Source organism: Mytilus edulis, chromosome 5, assembly GCF_963676685.1.
Source record: "Mytilus edulis chromosome 5, xbMytEdul2.2, whole genome shotgun sequence".
Taxonomy (NCBI): Eukaryota; Metazoa; Mollusca; class Bivalvia; order Mytilida; family Mytilidae; genus Mytilus; species Mytilus edulis.
The window spans coordinates 32,669,522-32,689,624 of record NC_092348.1 but is presented as its reverse complement, the minus strand read 5'-3'; the positions used below and the strand labels follow the sequence as shown (position 1 = coordinate 32,689,624).

The 20,103-nt window shown below is 32.0% G+C and overlaps 1 protein-coding gene across 2 annotated transcripts; it reads left to right on the top strand.

Annotated features, from left to right (window-relative positions):
* The first annotated feature begins 1,319 nt into the window (after positions 1-1,319).
* On the top strand, positions 1,320-18,768 carry LOC139523466 (alanine aminotransferase 1-like). Of its 2 annotated transcripts, XM_071317525.1 has the most exons (13): positions 1,320-1,645; positions 4,790-4,879; positions 6,197-6,308; positions 6,602-6,732; positions 6,954-7,070; positions 8,565-8,694; positions 9,627-9,706; positions 12,314-12,447; positions 14,348-14,456; positions 15,085-15,150; positions 15,826-15,981; positions 17,801-17,913; positions 18,324-18,768. In XM_071317525.1, exons 1-13 carry the CDS (start codon positions 1,445-1,447, stop codon positions 18,412-18,414), a joined length of 1,530 nt encoding a protein of 509 aa, XP_071173626.1. In that variant the 5' UTR covers positions 1,320-1,444; the 3' UTR covers positions 18,415-18,768. The 2 variants fall into 2 exon arrangements, with proteins under 2 accessions (XP_071173626.1, XP_071173627.1); XM_071317526.1 differs by lacking the exons at positions 17,801-17,913; positions 18,324-18,768 and adding an exon at positions 16,862-16,889 and having other exon boundaries at positions 1,330-1,645.
* Positions 18,769-20,103: the final 1,335 nt, after the last annotated feature.

The window sequence follows — 20,103 nt, the reverse complement described above, 5'->3', positions numbered from 1 at the left end:
CAAAACAAACATTTGATTTTAATTTCGCATACAAAACTGTTTTTAATGAGCACCATATTGAATGACTTAACTAACTTGCGTAATTGGTGTTAGACCCTTTGCATTTAAATGATGTAGATGTAGCAAATATGTCATTGGAAGATGGAGAGAAAAAGTTGGACACTTGGTCTGTGTCAATTCAAACTTTGAATTACGAATGTAATTAAAATCTCGCATGCATATTATGACCCATTGATATTCGTTTATAGGTTAAAATGACTTACCTCAAAGTGAACACTCAGCCCGAGTTCTCAACAACAAACCATTGGACTATATTTTCGCCTTTGGCACTACTTATCTAAAGTAGTATCTTTAAAACACCAAACGTGACCATTTTACGTTAAAAAAAAAAAACAATTTAAACACCATTTGTTAATCGATAATATTTATTATTCATCATTCATGATTACAAGTATTATTTCGTACATATGCAAGATTAAGGCAACAAAACTATAGACGATTTAAGTTTAATAAATCGAGCGTACATTGCTGTTTTTCATGTAGCCTAACAATAACGCAATGTAACCGTAGCCTCCAATAAGTATTGTTACATTCGTAATTAATCGGTTCCTTATCCGACTTTGCATTCCGGCATTTAGTCTCCAATGTAACAATAATATTTTTATTATTGTTACATTTCCATGTTACCGTAGCCAGTGCCTTTTTTATTAGTGTATCCTGATTTTTTTTATACAGAAATTGTCATCCTGTCTATTTTTTGTGTCTTATTCTGTCATTTTGTTTTACACAAAACTCCTGTTCTGCTTTTTTTCAACCTCATCCTGGCGCCCTCCCCCATTACCACCACCACCATCAAATCAAAATCAAATGGTAGCTCCCCAGTGGCGGATCCAGAACTTTTCCTAAGAGGGGGCCCGCTGACTGACCTAAAAGGGGGGGCGCTCCAGTCATGCTTCAATGATTCCCTATATAATCAACCAAATTTTTCCCACGAAAGGGGGGGGGCCGGGCCCCCCCAGCCCCCCCCTGGATCCGCCTATGCTCCCTACGTCGAAAAAAGTTTCTCGTTAATAATGAAAAATCAAGCCCCTTTCAAAGCAGTTAGTGCCTATAAAATGAAATTCTGAAAATAAATCCTGAAAGGAATCGGCTACGAGGATTTAGGTCGTTTATTGGAAGTTAAACATCCAAATTGCTATTACGGAAGACTAAATGTATGATATATAAAGACAAATAATCACATTTGTGTCGGAAAAGTTTATCTATCAAATTTCCGGAACTCCACACCGGACTCGTTTCTGTTGGATAATTTTAACATTGTTGTTTGAATTGTCTCCCTTGAAAAAATACTTCTTTCATAATTGGATTTCCAGTTCAAACTGCTTCAACCAACACTGCAACAGCAAAACTTGTTATTGACGGGACTTTTGAAGTGAAAACCAAAATGAGGAGCGCACGACAAAGGTTGCATACTATTTGTAGTCATGTTAAATGGTCAAAAGAACACGGACGTGTAAACCTTGTCCAAACAAGGTCAAAGGTTTTGTCAACTGACAACATTAATCCATTTGTCAAAAACATGGAATATGCAGTTAGAGGGCCTATTGTTATTCGTGCTGCAGAAATAGAGCAAGAACTAAAAGCTGTAAGCTTCTTTGGAGTTAACATTTGTAAGATTCTTGTCTCTGACAGTACATGTACATTCAAGTTTTCTTTCAAAGCAACCACTGTCTTCTAGAATAATGTCATGATACATGTATGCTGCTTACATGTAACAATAGATCAAACTGCTATACATTTCTGAAATAGAATAGTTTATACATCTTTATAACTTCTGTCTCTGGTTTAGGCTTTCCCTAGCATAACTGTAACCAGAGACATGTATACTAAAGAGATTAGCGACTTGGAAATCTCGCTGACTTCACGCGTGTAAACTCGTACCCAGCATCCTCTAATCATATGATAACGAGATTAGCGGTAGTCTAGACAATCGATAATAATCACTCGGAACACCCTGTTGTTTTTCTTTGTATTAAGGACTAGAACAAAGACTTTCAGAATTAAAATCTTGTATCGTAAACAAATTCGTAGTTGAATAATAATGACACTGTATACATGTAGCATTAATCGGTCTGTTAATTAGGGGGTCCCATGATTAGGTGTGTATGTGGAAAATTATTACCTTTACAGGAAATAACAGTGTGATGTCGAAGATGTCAGCAAGCGAAATTTCCCTTTTTAAAATTAACTTTCATCTCAATATTTATATCTATATTAAAATTGATGCTTGGTGGTTGTTGTGATATTCACGATGTCCAAGACAGATTTTTATTATGGGACGACGATTTAATTTTAGATATATTGTTAGGGGAAAACACAGACACTGACCCAATTGTAGATAGTGATCCGACGACTTTGTTCAAGCGATAGGTGTGCACCCCTCCCCCCCCCCCCCAAAAAAAAAGGTCAAGGAAATTGACAAGAGTTTAAGTGCATATATGTTACTGCTACTGATGGTTACAAATGTCCTGACTGTGACAAGATTCTGAAATCTATCTCTGGGTTCCGTGAACACACTTCAAGACAACATGGAAAACAATTGAAAGGTAATTTAGGCGAAAATGTTATTTTTTTCTTCATCCATTTGCCAAAGACGCATTTGTTAAAAAAAAAGAATATGCAAAAGTACATGTCCTTTAAAAGTATTAAAGGTCCTGTCCATGCATGCTATGTTAATTTTGTAATACTTCCCTAAGAAAAAACTTTAAGAATCATCAATTCCGCCAAGATTGAATTATTGTTATGAAAACAAAATGTCAAAGTGGCTAAATGGTACTTAATTTAAATGGCTTCGTGGTGCATATATGTCTCTGCAATTGCAAAAAGATATTTCCTTCTTCAAACAAACAAAAATATACATTTATAATGCATAGCAACTTGACAAGATATGTTGGGATACTTTACACTGTGATAAAAAGTTTCAAGTTTTAACACCAGGGGTTCACACTACCTTGTTTATGATGTTTAATAATTAATCTAGAAAGACTTCATCAATTTGTTAACAACAGGTGACATTTCTGCATGTCCAAGTGGTTTAATTACATGAGTTACTAACTTATTAAGTGGAAGAATCATACAGCTACTGATAACCTAACATGTTTGATCTTTACTTCATGTACCTTACAGGATGTTTACTTATTAATAGGTGTCAAATTATAAACAGTTTTATTACCATGATCAAGATTTTTAATTACCAACATTAAAACTTGAATCAATGGAGCTTAACAACAAGAACATTAACATGCGTTTAGTAATTTAAATTATCATTGCTTTAATTTTCGAAATTGTGCTAAATAGTGACTTCGGGAAGCCATTTTGAGACCATTCAGGTAGTTTTGTTATATCCAACGCTCGTTTTATTCAGGATTATTCTAGTCCAACTATAATAGAAGAAACCGTTTTATAAACCTTATATGTCATTGTTCAAACAAGCACAACCTCGAAATATTGCTTAGTTTTATTTATTTTTGTTCCAAAAGTCGGGAGCCTTATCGAGTACTGAATCTAAAATTTGGGCTTCTTGAATCGGGATATAAATTCGCCTATAATTTTATTAACTATTACTAAAGAAAGCTTAAAATTACAAATAAACTATGCCTCTATATAAATTTAAGTTATTCTTAACTAGATTGTGTTGATATAGATTGTATTTTATTATAATTTGGTTGTTTTCTGTACATTATTTCTGTTTGTAAATAATCAATATGGCGGATAATTTGGCGAATTGTCTACTCTCGAGAAATCTCGTGCACACGCGTGAAGTTGGCCGCTGGTTAATAGCCGTAACGATAAGTTGCCAATCTCTGTATTTATATGTCTCTGCTGTAACTGTTTATAGCTAATTATCCTTATTAACATAATGTTTTCTGGTACCACTGATCTAAGGCAGTAGTCATATGAAGGCTATCAGCTATGAAGTAAATCTGTATTCTTATGATAACAAGTACAGAAACACTAGGGGAACAGCTGATAGACAAATAATGATCCCTAGAGTACAATGAAAATTAACCGTTCCAATCGGATTAACAAAATTTTGTTTAGATCTCCTTCCCAAACGTTAGTTTTTTCATGTAAATACATTGATTCAATCAGAGAAATTTTTGTCCCTAGCTCATAGCTAAAGCTCACATCACACCTGTTTCCTAGTCTACCACAAATACACCTGACATTTAAAGGCACTATAGTCTGATACAAGATACAGTTGACAAATGGTTGATGTCTATTTATATGAGACCAAAAAGATTTTCCCATTTATAGTACATGTAGGTCTATTTGTCAAATTTTGTCTTCTCAAGACAACAGACTAAACAAAAAATACTAACATGTAGGGTTTCACTAAGGTGAGTCAATGAGTCCTAGCTAGACTCAACAAATCTGTTTGATCTCATTGTTTCACTAACTGGGGATCAGTCCACAAATGCATCAAAATTGAAAAATGATGTATCAACAGAGCTCAGCACACAAATCATCTTGAAACAAAAGTTTAGAAATAATCTAAATTTGATGCTATTTCCTTGCTCTATTTTGTTATATACATGTAGCATGTAGAGACAGAAATTATAAATTATATTTAAATAAAATTTCATTTTCCAATGTTGGCAATGAATGGACCATGATAAAAAAAAACCAAGTTCCTGGACTTGCCTTCAAAAAGCCTCAGTGAGAATCTGGGTATCTGAAAACTTTACAAATCAAAGTGCTTAAAAATATATCTATTATTTATTTTCAGGGTAAGAGTAAACCATTTTCTGATGTTATTAGGGCCAATATTGGGGATTGTCATGCAACTGGTCAAAAGCCCCTGACCTTCCTGAGACAGGTAAATATATAAAGCATTGTCCTAGGAAAAAACCCCACTGATTGTCATGCTGTTTGAAAATAACCACTGTTTGTTTTTTCTCAGACATTTACTCTGTAAACAGATAAAGGATTGCCTTATTCATGTTATTGTTTAAAAAAAAAACCCATGACCTAGTATATATATAAAAAAGAAGATGGGGTATGATTGCCAATGAGACAACTGTCCACAATATATAGTTGTTTATAAATTTCCGTGTTATTTTGGTCTCTTGCGGAGAGTTGTCTCATTGGCAATCATGCCACATCTTCCTTTTTTATAGTTAAATGTGTCCTAACTGAACACGCTGAATGAGTAATTGGTTATTATACATTTCTTATCTTCATTTTACTGCTGAAACACAGAATTTCCAGCAAGAGCTATCTTTTAACCACATCAAACACTGTAAATTCAGAAATTATTGTGAGCATTTGTTATAAGGAATTGAATTTTTGCAATATTGAGAAAAATCTTGTTTTATTTATATCAAAAACTTCAAAATGCTAGTTTATTTTATTTCGGTTATAACCCTGTCACCTTTTTAGCAATAATAAAAACATCACAATAATTTCTGAATTTACAGTATACTATTACGAAGGGTTATGAATTAATGAAATACAGGAAACTTGCTTTCTTTTCTTTTTTAACACTTGCTTCCTTACATACATGTATATATTTTCATGTTAAGGAGGCTCGCGGGTACAAAGATTTCAGCAAAAAATTAAACAATTGTTTTTTTCATTACACATTTTATTTATTACACTATTAGTTATTACTTTATGCTATGGTACAAAAATTAACCACAAAAATAGATTCGGTTTGGCCCCAGATAACTTTTAAAATGTTTATATCATTTATAAGGCTCCAAATTATCTCCCTTTGGTGCAAATATGACATTTTTTGGCATTAAAATTGAAATCTCTTTTTTAATTCATCGGTGACCTATAATTTTTATCATTGTTTTCAAATAAGCTGTATATAAACTAAATAATTATAAAATTTAAAGCGATTTCTGTAATTTAGTTCTTTTTTTATTTCGATATTACCTCTATTTCTCCTATTACTTCAACAGAAAAAAGACATTGACAAAAATGTATGCTTCTTTCAGATGCAAATTGTGAGCTTAAATGAACGGTGACCCCATTTTTTAATTTAATTTTTCTTTTAAGTATATGATAAAGTGTATTTATAAAAAAATATAGCGAAATCCTTAAGATTCCTATATTAAATTAAAAAAATTATTTATACCCATGACACATATTTTGTTCAAGATGCTTGACATTTTACACATAATTCCAGGTTGTTGCAATATGTACCGATCCAGATAGGTTAATGGATGATCCAAAATATCCAGCAGATGCTAAAAGTAGAGCAAAACGTATATTATCAGGCTGTGGGGGCCAAAGTATAGGTATGTATATCACATCAAATATTCCTTCTCACCCTGATATGTTGGTTAACTATCATGTGGTTGCTAAAAACTTTGATATTGGTGTCTCACTCGATGTCCATGATGATGGAGAATTAATATCTTTTTGCACAACTTTAAATGTTATTTTATAATTTGTTAGTAGTTTTTGTACATTGGTTGGATGAGAAAAGCTAAGAAATAGTTTTGATATGTTACTTAAAGACATGGTCATCCCAATATTTCCATCTGATAGATAAATGTATATAAAAGTCCAATTTGTTTTTCTATTTTAGGTGCTTATAGTGACAGTTCAGGTGTGAGGGTTATAAGAGAAGACATAGCAGCTTATATTACAAACAGAGATGGTCATCCTTGTAATCCTGATAATATATTCCTCTGCACTGGAGCAAGTGATGGTATCAAGGTATGGATAGATGACCGTTTATGTTTAATGAAGCAACAGAGTCTCTTTTTTCTATGAAAGTTAAATGTTTACAATGTTTTTGTTTATGACATTTTTGTCTTGTGACTTTTTTTCTTATTGTTCATAATATTTGAGACATTTACAAGCTATATTTTCAGCAATATCAATATTGATTCTTTTTAAAAACACTGTTATCGTGAATATTTTTTTTTTTTCCACAGACCATCATGAAACTATGTATGACTGGTGAAGGAGGAAACAAAAGAGCAGGAGTTATGATACCAATACCACAGTACCCCCTCTATACAGCAACTATAGCTGAGTACAATGCTTGTCCTGTAAGTACTACACTCCCCTCCACACAACCACTATAATAGCTGAGTATAATGCTTGTCCTGCATAATAGATGAATATTTTTATGCACAACATAGGTACTACATGTATTTTAAATTTATTACAACAATTATATCAACACGATTTACCAAAAAATGTAGCAACTGCCGAAGAAGTACTGCTTAAATGCCCGAACTTTGTGTGAAAAGACATTAAAATCCCCATTTTGAAATTCTCTCATATTTTGTATTCATATACTGAGTGCCAATGAAAACGCAACACTTTGTTTTTCAAAAATAAAATTTATATTAGAAATGATAATCTTTCAAAATAAATTGTTCTTGAAAATTAACAATTTTAACAATAGATCGATATCAAACAAAAATGTTTCCTTGTCATCTTTCAGGCGCAATAGGTAAACGAAACATCCAATGTCGAATCATCAACTCACAGTCATAACAAAAAATGTTCCAACCCCGTGGTGCAGCGCAATCTCGACAACGCCGTGGAATTGATCATCCTGGGCGTTTAATGTAATCCCGAGGAATGTTTCTCCACTTGTCCCGCAAAGAAAACTCAAGCTGACTTTATGATATTGGTTGTGGTTTTCATCATCTAAACCATGTCAAATCTGATGCAAAATTTGCTCGATCGGACTAAAATCCGACGAAAAGCATGACTTTTGGCCAAGGCGGGTGCTAAATGTCTATGTAACCACCACTGACGGTTATTTGATACATAATGCATGATTTTTGGTCTACAGAACTCAATGTTTACGCCAAACGGCCGTTCAGATTACACTAAGGAAAGACTGTGGTGCTCTTTAACAATTTCTGCGCAAATGGTGCTTTACTGAAACTGCTCCAAAGGTTCTACCGTGACCACCATTGAACTCTCGTGACCTTTGGACAGCCATCAGAGTCGATATCGGATATGTTAAAGACCAAATGTATCGGTCTTGCTGAGCGTTTCTTTGCGTTTTGTACCCCGGGATGTGACTTATCATTAAATGATCCATTTTGGTTGAATTTGTGGATGATTGGTGTTATTGTAGACGCTACAACTTCAGTCTTCTCGTAATTGTATGCTGTGAAAGGCTTCATTGGATCATGCCCAAAACTGCATGTCGCTGGTTGTCAGAAAGTCCTGGCATTTACTCAGATGTTTATTGCAGTTTCTTAACAATAGGGGCGGGAAAATTCATGACATTAGCTAAGCTTTAAATGACAAAATCGTGAAAATGGTGCGTATGTTGAAAAGCGGTGAACTCGGTTAATGTCCGTTCAAAATAACCCTTACTTCGCATTTGTTCCAAAAATCACTCAACCGTAAAATCGTCGACAATTGTCTCAAAAGTCATTTTCAACCAACTATATAAAGTTCTAATATAAATAAAATAAAAACTTTAAGATTTTTTTCAAAAACAAAAGTGTTGCGTTTTCATTGGCACTCAGTATATTTTCTCATTCATGCTCTTTATAAAAGTTTGTTTTTTGCAGATCAATTATTACTTAAATGAAGATAACAATTGGTCATTAGACATACCTGAACTTAAACGTTCCATACAAGAAGCAAGATCTCACTGTGTACCTAGAGTTCTATGTGTTATAAACCCTGGAAATCCTACAGGTAAAGATTGAATTTGACAGTTAAAAAAATACAAAAGTAAAATAGATTTAAGTAGAAATAAAAAGATGTGATATGAGTGCCAATGAGACAACTCTCCATCCAAGTCACAATGTGTAAAAAAGCAAACAATTATATGTCAAAGTACTGCTTTCAACATGGAGCCTTTGCTCACACCGAACAGCCAGCTATAAAGGGCCTCAAAATGACTATTGAAAAACCATCTAAACAGGAAAACCAATTGGCTTATCTACATAAGAACAAGAAAATGCACACATTAAAAAAGAGACCTAAAGTTGCCTGAAAATAATAAAACCAGTCTTTCTATTAACATGTTAACAGTAAATGTTTCTTTTCCCAATTTATAAGTCAATACATATTAGAGGGTAGTAATGCCTTTTAATGTCAGGCGTCAAATGGTCATTTTCGGCTACTGTTAGTGTTAAATTGATAAAAAAAATACTGTGATTAATCAAAATATTCTTATCATGATTCTTCAAAGGTCTCAAATAATTATCGTTTCCGATATTTTTTGAAAAAAAATTAACGTGATTCGTCAAAATCATTGGATTATTCTATCGTCTAAAAGAAGGTGTACATTTAATCTTCATCCACCAAAAATTACCGTAAATGTCTTTTGGCAAGATTTTTTACCGTTATTCGTCATGAAGGTATCCCCATTACCACCCTCATATTGATTATGGAAAACTTTTCCCCGAAGATGTTTTTGAATTGCGTTTAGTACATAAATCTTTAACCTGAATAAATCCTTGTTAATCATATTAATTAATGACTTAACTGACTTTCAAGGTTCCTCTGGCAAATTTGACTGTAGAATTTTTTCTCCAGTTTTTTGTAGACTAGTTATTGTTATACAGCTCCCCATTAATTTATCAGAATAAACATTTGTGCACTATATTTTATCTATTTTTCAGGCCAGGTGCTATCTAGAGAAAATATAGAAAATGTTATTCAATTTGCCAAAGAAGAAAATCTAGTCTTGATGGCCGATGAGGTAGGTTTAATCAAATACATTTTTCATAACTTTTTTTAAAACTTTACTCGAGGCTTTATTGCAGACAAATGCAAAACATGCTGTAAGGAAATATTTTACTCTATGGTATAGGAAACCATTAACATTAGGATAAAGAAATTTAATTTGGTCAGGTAATAGGAGTATTAAAGAGAAAATTACATTTTATGTGCATTCAAAGCTCTTTTCTGGATTTACTTTCACCAAGAAAGGTCAATCCCAAACTTCAAACTTTTGTAATCCAAGGATGTATAGAAAAAGTGGAATAGCTGAGAAGCTATTTTGATCCCCAGATCAGTTTTGCATTTTTACTCGTTTTGGTATGCAGAAATAGCACTTGCCATTGTTGCTATTATTGACAAACAAATACTGGGATCAGTCCGGTTTTGACAGTGCTATCACAAATACAATTCTTGTAAGATTTTTAACAAAACTATATCATAGGTTTATATTTGACAAGTTAGAAAATCAGTGTTAATCAACTATTTTTTAAAGAGTCATGTCCCTTGGAAAAATTAATTATATGGAAAATTGCTTTGGTAATTATGTATACATTTTTTTACTATTATTTTATGAATCTTATATCATTGGTTTATATCAGCTATGTATTGGACAAGTTCGAAAATCAGTGATGATAAACTATATAAAAAAAGTCTTGCCCCTTGGAAATAATACTTATTAATTAAGAAAATTGAATTGTAAGCACTCTCATATGTACTTTTCTTGCCAGAATTTTTTGAAACTTATATTATAGAGAATAATACATGGCAAAATCTGTATCATATGCTATATTATCCCGAGATACCAATATCAGCCAGAGGGCCTTTAGGCCCGAGGGATGATATTGGTCGAGGGTGATACTGCATGTGATACAGATTTTGCCATGTTTTATACGCTTTATCATATATTTCAACAGGAGAGTATATATAAACTGCTTTCTGATCCCTAGCACCTGGGTTACCTTCAGTTCTACTTTTGTCTTGTTTTAAAAGCTTTTAAAGAACTGCTCAATTACTCATCCGAGGAACCTGGGTTACCTTACAATTTGCGTGCTGTTGTTTTAAAAATATTTTTTTTATTGTATTTTTTTGTGTGTTTTGTATGGTATTTCATTAAGTTCTTTTGTATAGTTGCATTTCGTTTGTCAGAAATATGAAAACTTGGCATTTGTGACGTCACATGCCATGTCCCTTAGAAATATCACTTATATGGAAAATTGTTGAACTCATGTTCTTTGGAAAATGTTGATTATTATATAGGATATTGCATTGTTATCAGTATCACTCTTATATTTTCAATTGATGCCAGAGTTTTAAGAAACTTATTTTCACAGGTTTATATCAGCTATGTCTCAAGACAAGTTGGATAATCAGTGCTGATCAATTATTTTTGAAAAAAATATACCCCTTGAATATATTAAATATATTGAAAATTGCATTGTATTTTTTTCAAGTCTTCATTTCTTTTAATAAAGATATTTGTAAAATTAGAAAAATAAAGATTTTTTAGTTATTTCCCCTTGGATAGATAAAATATGTGCAATGCAGGGGACATAAGAACTCTGTTCTTTATTTCATTTTATTATACCCCACGCAACGAAGTTGCGGAGGGTATATATTGACCTGTCCGTCAGTCCGTCCGTCAGTCCGTCAGTCCTGTTTCTTGTCATCGCAACTCCTCTCAAACCACACAACAGAATTTCACGAAACCTTTTCAGATAATAAGGACATACTATGTAGTTGTGCATATCGACGGGAAATTGCGATTCAATTTTTTTTCTAGGAGTTACGCCCCTTTGAACTTATTTACTTTAATGTACTACTGCAACAGTTTGTCATCGCAACTCCTCTCAAACCACACAACAGAATTTCACGAAACCTTTTCAGATAATAAGGACTTACTATGTAGTTGTGCATATCGACGGGAAATTGCGATTCAATTTTTTTTCTAGGAGTTACGCCCCTTTGAACTTATTTACTTTAATGTACTACTGCAACAGTTTGTCATCGCAACTCCTCTCAAACCACACAACAGAATTTCATGAAAGTTTGTAGATAATAAGGACATACTATGTATATTGACAGGAAATTATTATTCAATATTTTTTCTTATACAATTTTTTTTTCTTATACTTAATTAATTTCTCCAATGACAATGTGGGGACGTGGGGTATGTGAGCGTGCTCACTAAGGTTCTTTAATTTGGTTTTCAGTTAAATAAGGAGATGTGATATTATTTTATTCAAGTAGTCTTTCTTTACATACAAAATTCTGATCAGCCTCTTTCGTCGTGCAAGAAAAAACAATAGAATCTTAATGTCCATGATGTAGTATCTGCCAACTGTCTCTCAAATAGTTAATGTAGATTTGTGACACGAGAGAGGATGCAATGTTTTTGAGGAAATTTGTATAAACAAAAGACATTTATATTATTTTATCTTACATTAAAGATAAATTTGAAGACTGATGTATAAAAGGAAAAAGTTTGCAAAACACTGTTACTAAAAACAGGTTCAATAACATATACTTTTAATAATATTTTGTTGTTGAAATAATGATTATAAAATTGACATTTATTGACATTTTGTAGGTTTATCAACACAATGTATATGCCAAAGGATCAGCATTCCATTCCTTTAAAAAGGTATTGACAGAGATGGGACCAGAATATCAGGACATTGAGCTGGCCTCATTTATGTCCACATCAAAAGGATATATGGGCGAGTAAGTTATTAATCCCTTGCCTCTTTGCCAAATAAAATAAAAGTCTAATAGTTCAATGTTTATGTTTATATAAAATCTGCAAAGTCTGTAATTTAGAAAATTCAAATGTTCTCTGTATGTCTTTTTATTTTAATGAAATAGTGCTGTCATCTTCATACACAGGAAAAATTGCAAACTTGTTTTTTAAATGTTTTCCCTATGTTCAAAAACATATGTTTTCATATTTGGCCTGAACATATGTTTACATAAGTTTTCAAATATATGAAAAACATATAAACCACGACTTCCAAAATATATTTGAGCCAGCTGGAACTTTTTATATCTGATGTTATTGTTAATCCCTTAGGACTAAAAAAGGTAATTATGGTAATCAGTTGGCCTTCCCAATGATTGAAAAGGAAAAAAAAACAGTATAAAACTTTACTTTGATATAATTCGATTTTTTTACTTAAACTGTAAAATTGGCAGTGCATCATTTGAAGTGTGCAACATCTGTGTACAAATACCTGCCTTAAACTTTGTGAAACACTTTATTTTTGTTTTTAAATTACATTTTCCTAATACCGGATGTTGACTTTACAATGGTAAAACATGGACCAGAGACAGATACATAAAATCTGTGTATGTTTTCAAAGCATGACAGAGTATGAGAAGCTCTTTCCGCGTTATTTCTTCAACAAAATACACCAAATGAACGTTAGATACAGGTATCAATGATAATTTTAGCAAATTGGATGCTTAATTAAATTTCCTAACTGCACACATGTGCACAAGTCTACTAGTTCAAACCATGTGGTTCTGACGATTTTTCATTATAAACCTTTTAAAATTTGTAATCAAATCAAGTTTATAAACGAATTTCTCATAATTTAAATCTTTTGGACTAAATGAATTAGTTGCAAACCGCAAAAAAGTAAGAAAATAACTTTGAATAGACTGAACAATTTATATAATGTCCAGTACAAAATAGTTTACCTGTCACCTTAACAGGTAGATTTCAACTAATTACCCTTGATTAAAATGAGAAGGTATAAGAGGTTGTTTTGATAGTAATTTATCATCATGTCACCTTTATGAATGGAAATGTGTGGCTGTTTAAGGCAAAAGGTTGGGTCAAAAACATTGCGAATAATGTTAAAATGACAGTCTCTTAAGAAAGCCTTGAACACTAAAAAGTAGATGTCTGGTTCATGCTTATCCCAGACGGACAATGTCCGGTAAAAATGTAAATGTCCATAAATGTCTGAAATATATGACTAATCGACTGTTTTGGAAACCATATGTTAAACATATGAAAACATATTTTGCAATTTTTGCTATGTACTCTTTATGATCCGTTTGATTTGAAAGGACAAGCATTACGTTGGTTGACATAACATATAGCGGGTTATTTTCTTGGGTGTAAAATTTGACGATTTTCATTGAATAAGGTATATGAAATATTTTGGCGATTATTATTTTGGCGATTCAAAACTTTTATCAATACCTTTGCATGTACACTTTTTAATTTGTGGAATTTATTTTGGTGGTTTTGTTCTTTCCGCGAAAATTTACACCCCACGAAAATAACCCGCTATACCGTGTGATGCATTATCGCTATTTTACGAAATTTTGCTTTCATTTTACTGACCTATAATTTCCTTTCTCAAAGTAGTCAAGTGATATAAAAATTATCGCTAGAACTAAGGGGGCATTTGGCATTGCTTATGAAATAGACATGAAATAGACAACATCGTCATATGTAAAATAGCGATAAACAGATTATCATTGGTCATCTCAACTCAATTGCTTTTCTCACTTTGCTGTACCTGCTCAAGCGAGAAAATAATATATGATATGGGCTCCTTATAAGATTTTGATTTTCTAAATGAATCGTTGTAAAATATTCTTCATCTTTCAGGTGTGGTTTCCGTGGAGGATATTGTGAAGCTATTAACCTCGACCCAGATGTTAAAGTTCAGCTGCTGAAGTCCATTTCTGCTAAACTATGTTCATCTGTTTCTGGACAGGTACATTTACCTTACAGCTACCAGAATCATAATTATATCTTCTTTATCTTGAAAACGTAAAGCTTGTTATGACTTGAAAGACGTCATGACAAATTTGTATTTCCTTTTTCTCAATATCTTTTTTTTCAATTCCCAATAAGTGAATATAGTAAATTCAGAAATTATTGCATGCATTTATTATCATGATTTTGAAAGAATGAACAAGACTGCAAGTTAAATTATTGTGAATTGAGGTAAACTACTTACAGGTATATGTTCCAGATATTAGAATGTTATTTCTCAATATTGCGATAATCAATGAGTTGCATTATGTATATTGATAAAAACCTCTAAATCTTTTCGGAATTTACAGTATTACCTATTATTTTGATAATCTTATGACCTAAGAAATGTCCAAAACATTTTCATTTAATTTTATAAAAAATTTGCTATCATTTTTAGATGTATGTACAAAATACAAAAAAACTTTCTTTCCATGTTTTGAGTATTAGATGATGTCATTATCAACAAATTAAAAAAAATACAATGAATACTTTAGTCATATATTGATGTGGATACATAAACAACTGATCCTAATCATAGATGCAATGAATGAGTATAATTTCTTAACTTTTAATGTTTATTGTAGGCTGCAATGGATGTTGTTGTCAACCCTCCAACATCAAGTGAACCTTCATATCCACTTTTTCTGAAAGTAAGTAATGGTTCAAGTAACCTAACATCATGCATGTCAAATTAATTAAGTTTCACACACTATATGAACTTTACAAGTCTTTAAGTGTGGAAAACACCTGAAAAAAGTGCAGATGAAATAGAACATATTAGTGAGAAGTCTAGGAATTCTTTTATTAACCGGATTTCCGACAAAAATGTTGGTTATTGATTTGGGGATGTACCGTGAGCCGTGGTCTGGTGGTTGGCAGCCAAATGTTGTCTGTGCGTTTACTCATGAATTATTCAACCAAAGCTTTTAAAATTTTAATATGTTGTTACTGACAACAGAATGGAGGTCAAGTTCAATAGTGACGATTTTGACTTATACTGTTCAGGAGTTATGGTTCTTGAAAGATTGAAAAATGGGGTTTTCAGTCGTGTCCGTGTATTTACTCATAAACCGTTCAACCACAGCTTTTCAAATTTAAATATGTTGTTACTGATGACAAAATGGAGGTCAAGTTAAATAATGGCGATTTTCACTTATCCTGTTCAGGAGTTACGGTTCTTAAAAATTTGAAAAATGGTCTTTCCAGTCATGTGTTTATCACAAGATATATGTTAATTTAGATTAATTTAATATTACAGGTTTCATTGAGACCATTTTTTTCAAGTATGCACATAATTTGAATATGCTTGCAATTTCTTCAAAAAGGAAAAAGAACAAGTCTTAGGAGATCTAATTGAAAAGGCCAAAATGGTGACTGAGACATTTAATTCAATGGACAGAATGTCATGTAATGTTGTTCAAGGTGCTATGTATGCTTTTCCACAAATTAATATGCCTCCAGCTGCTATAGAAGAAGCCAAGGTAAATATCTAGTTATCTCTGTAACATCTCATGCAGTTTATGTATTTCCATAATTCTATATACCTTTAGAAGGTAACAAAAAGCTTGAATATGTATATAAATGTTTGTTTATCTGATACAGTTCTTGTTAAGGCTAAAGTATGTTAAGATGTCAAATATTTTATGAATACATACTCAAATTCTGAGTTGGTTTTTTATGTCCCCACTGAAGCAAAGGGGGCATTAGGTTTTACCCTTGTCCGTCTGTAAGTCCCAGATTTGGTTTCCATTCTCTAACTTTAGTTTGCCTCAACCAAATTTTATGAAACTAACAGATCAAGTTTGAATTTTTGGTAGCTTCACTTTAACCATTTAAGAGTTATGCCCCTTTAAAAATGGAAAAATTTAAATGATATGCAAGTGGGTGCATCATCTGTGTCCCATACAAATTCCCCATTTAGTTCTTCTAATGAGTTACACTGGTTGACCTGAGGTCAAACATTACATCAGGCCAAAATTAAAAATATGTTTGTTTCCCCTCCCCCCACCCGGGTCAAAAGTAAGCCCCCGGGTCAAAAAATTATTTTCCACAAAAAAATCGAAATTATTTTTTTCCTGAAAATAATTTGTTTCTATTTTTGGAAAGTGCTTGAAAGCAGAATGATTGATAATCTAAATAAATACACTCAAATTGAGCACAAACAACTGATAAGTGGCCTGGACTGGACAAGTCAAACCATTCATGTGACCATGCTATGACAATCACATCCAGTTAAAAAAAAAAAAAAGAACCTGCCTTCCTGGTCTGTTTACAAAGGGTAGACCCGGGGGAGGGGAAACAGATATTCTTTTAAATGTGGCCTCAGCTGATTTGATGTATTGTTTTGACTTTCTGTTTCAGAAATGAGGTGTACCAGCTGATGTGATGATTTGTTACTTTGTTTTCAAAAATGAGGTGTACCAGATGATGTGATGATTTGTTTTGACTTTCTGTTTTCAGAAATGAGGTGTACCAGCAGATGTTATGTATTATAGGATTAAACACATTTTTTCTAGAGGTTATTGATGTGTAAACCGGGGCGAGATTAACTCACAAACTTAACATAAAAGTCCTGTGGACTTTTATTCAGTTTGTGAGTTAATCGCCCTGGTTTACACATCAATAACGTCTTGAAAAAATGTGTTTAATCCTTATAATTCTTCAGCCAAACATACACGATTATTAATTTACATTATTTGTTTGATGCTCAGGTTTGATGGCTGCTATATTTACCATCAAAAGCACAATGGCATGTCGTAACTAAGGAGTACGCCGCCATCTTGAATTTCTAAAAACAATAAATATCCGACAAATGCAACAGAATCTAAAATGAAATAGCACCTACCTAAGAAAACTTCATTTTAATTAAATATTATCTGAATTTGAAGCGTACACGTAACGAAATAGTCTTTCCCTTGAACATTTTCATTCGTATGACGTCGTGTTTTGCCATGACGTAAATTCGCCAAATCCTTCATGAAATTTCGCAGAATTTTATTTAAATTTTATTTTTATATATTTTCAAATCTTTTGTGCATTTATTTTATTTCTTTTTTTTATATATATACATTAAGATAGAAACAACTGTTATGCAATTGTTGTATAATGACAATTTGCTGAAAATCCCAGTATCCCTGCAAGCCTGAATGTGTATCGTGCATGAATAGATTACGAAAGTAGTTTCAGAAACATGGTTTATCTAAGTGTAAACCAAGAGAAAAATTCTAATTGACCAATCCAATTCAAGTATTTATAGATATGCAAATGATATAAGAATTATTGTTTGACTTTCTGTTTCAGAAACGAGGTGTACCAGCTGATGTAATGTATTGTTTTGAGTTGTTAGAAAAGACAGGTATATGTGTTGTCCCTGGATCAGGATTTGGTCAGAGACCTGGCACATACCATTTTAGGTAAACTTATGCTACAGTATGTAATCCCTATCTCAACCAATTAATCCTTTGTGCAAAAAATAATACTTTCATTAAAAAATCAGCAAATAAAAATTTTAAATTTAAAATTTCGATCTCGTGTCTAATTCTGTTGTGAAGTCCGAAGGAAATATATATAAAATTTGATATTGGGGATCTTTGTCACTTTTTCTCTTCAAACAATTCACTTCAAAAACTGATTAAAGATTTTTTTTTAAGTCACTGAAGTAGGAAAATAAGGTATGTCAATGCTAATATATGCTAAACCAAAGCACCATATCTGGAAAGAAAAAAAGAAAAACACATGCATATGCAAAAATAACTTTTTTTAGAAAATATGCCAGTAAAGAGTGTAGTTATTATTTATTTGTTTACTTAAATAATTTTTTTAGGACCACAATCTTGCCTCCTGTAGAAAAGTTGAAAGAAATGTTGGAAAGATTTAGGACTTTTCATGAACAGTTCTTGTCTACATACAAGTGAATACCAATTAAAGTCAACCAGGTACCAGGTCATAGAAGAAACCAGTTCATAATAAGACGTGTGAATTCACAATTTTAATTTGTACATATTCTGCACATGTATAAATAGCATAATAGAACTTTACATATTTCCGCTGTAAGTGAATTCATGATTTTAGTTTGTACAGATTCTGCACATGCACAAATAGCATAATAGAACTTAACATGTTTCCGCTGTATAAAAATTGGGAACATAAGACAAAAGCAATTGTTTATACCTTACTGCTGTGTATTTTGATATGTTTCTATGTCAAACATGAAAGTATTTATAATTAATATTATCTTGTTATGTGAAATGCAGATTGTAATTTTTTTTGTAAAGAACTTGACAGGAGCCATTACATCAGAAAAGTGCTGCTATAATTTCCATCATCAGAGATTTATTTTAACATTAGAAAAAAACGATTAGATTTATATAGTGTCTTGAATTACAGATGTTAACCATAGTAAAGAGTAATGATTTGAAATGTTTCAAACAATATTAAGTTAACCATAATGTTAACAAACATAGCCAGCAATGTTAATTTTTTGAATGTGAAACCTTTTTTTGTACTGACATAATAGTATCAAGTTATACATTTGTTTTGGGAGATTTACTTACAACTTACAACTGTCATTAGTGCCATGTGTCGCATAGGGTGCAACTGTTTTGTGAGATGTAATTACCTCAATAAAAGCTTAGAATTTAACCTTCAGTGGATTAATTTGCTACAAAAAAAAAGATAAATTTGTTTCAAAATGTAATCTTAGTTGTATATTTTTCTGTTATCATGATAAGTGCTGCAAAAGATAATACTTCTTTTTCTAAATCTCTTTTTTTCTATATATTTATTTATATAACACTGCTAATGTTTTTTGTTATTTGTTTGAAATTTAGTGCTTTAGAGTATAAATGTTAATGTAAATATAGTTTTTGCTAATTGTTTTTATTTGATATCAAATAGTACTTGAAAGTAAATTGATGGGCATTTGCATTAATTTTAACAACATTCACCTGAAGTATTTCATATTCACAATTTTAATGTATCATTTATGGAAGGATTTGTGTACTAAACAAATCCTTGATTTATGTAGTATATATGTGCTATTTCAGTTTTATAGGTCATTGATGCAAATGTTTATACATTGTGTGTATATACTTTTCTATTAAATTTACTACATAAATTTACCATTGGTGATCATGACAAGTTTTACTCTGATAAATTATTTTGTAAGTCATTGATTAATTAGGAAAGTTTACATACCCGTAGTCAGGGGGGTTCGGACGACCCCCCCCCCTTGAAATCAAATAAGCACTGTTAAAGTCAACGTTTTGTTCAAATTGTGACTTAAAGTTGAGTTCATGAGTCCAACGAACCCCCCCTTGGAAATTCCTGGCTTCGGGTCTGGTTTATATCACCAACAAATGAAAATTATGAATTATATATGTATTACACTATTTTACAGTATATTACAGTATTTTAACCATGGCCAATTTGAGGTGTTTAGAGAACAAGGATTGAAGATTATGATTCATTTCTGTTAATGTGCAGATTTGTGTGTTTATATGTGTAAATATTACTTTATTTAGGTATTTTGACTGATTCACTTTAATAGGCTGACAATCCTCTTTGACACTATAGGATCACAGTGCCAAATCAGGGTCAAGGTC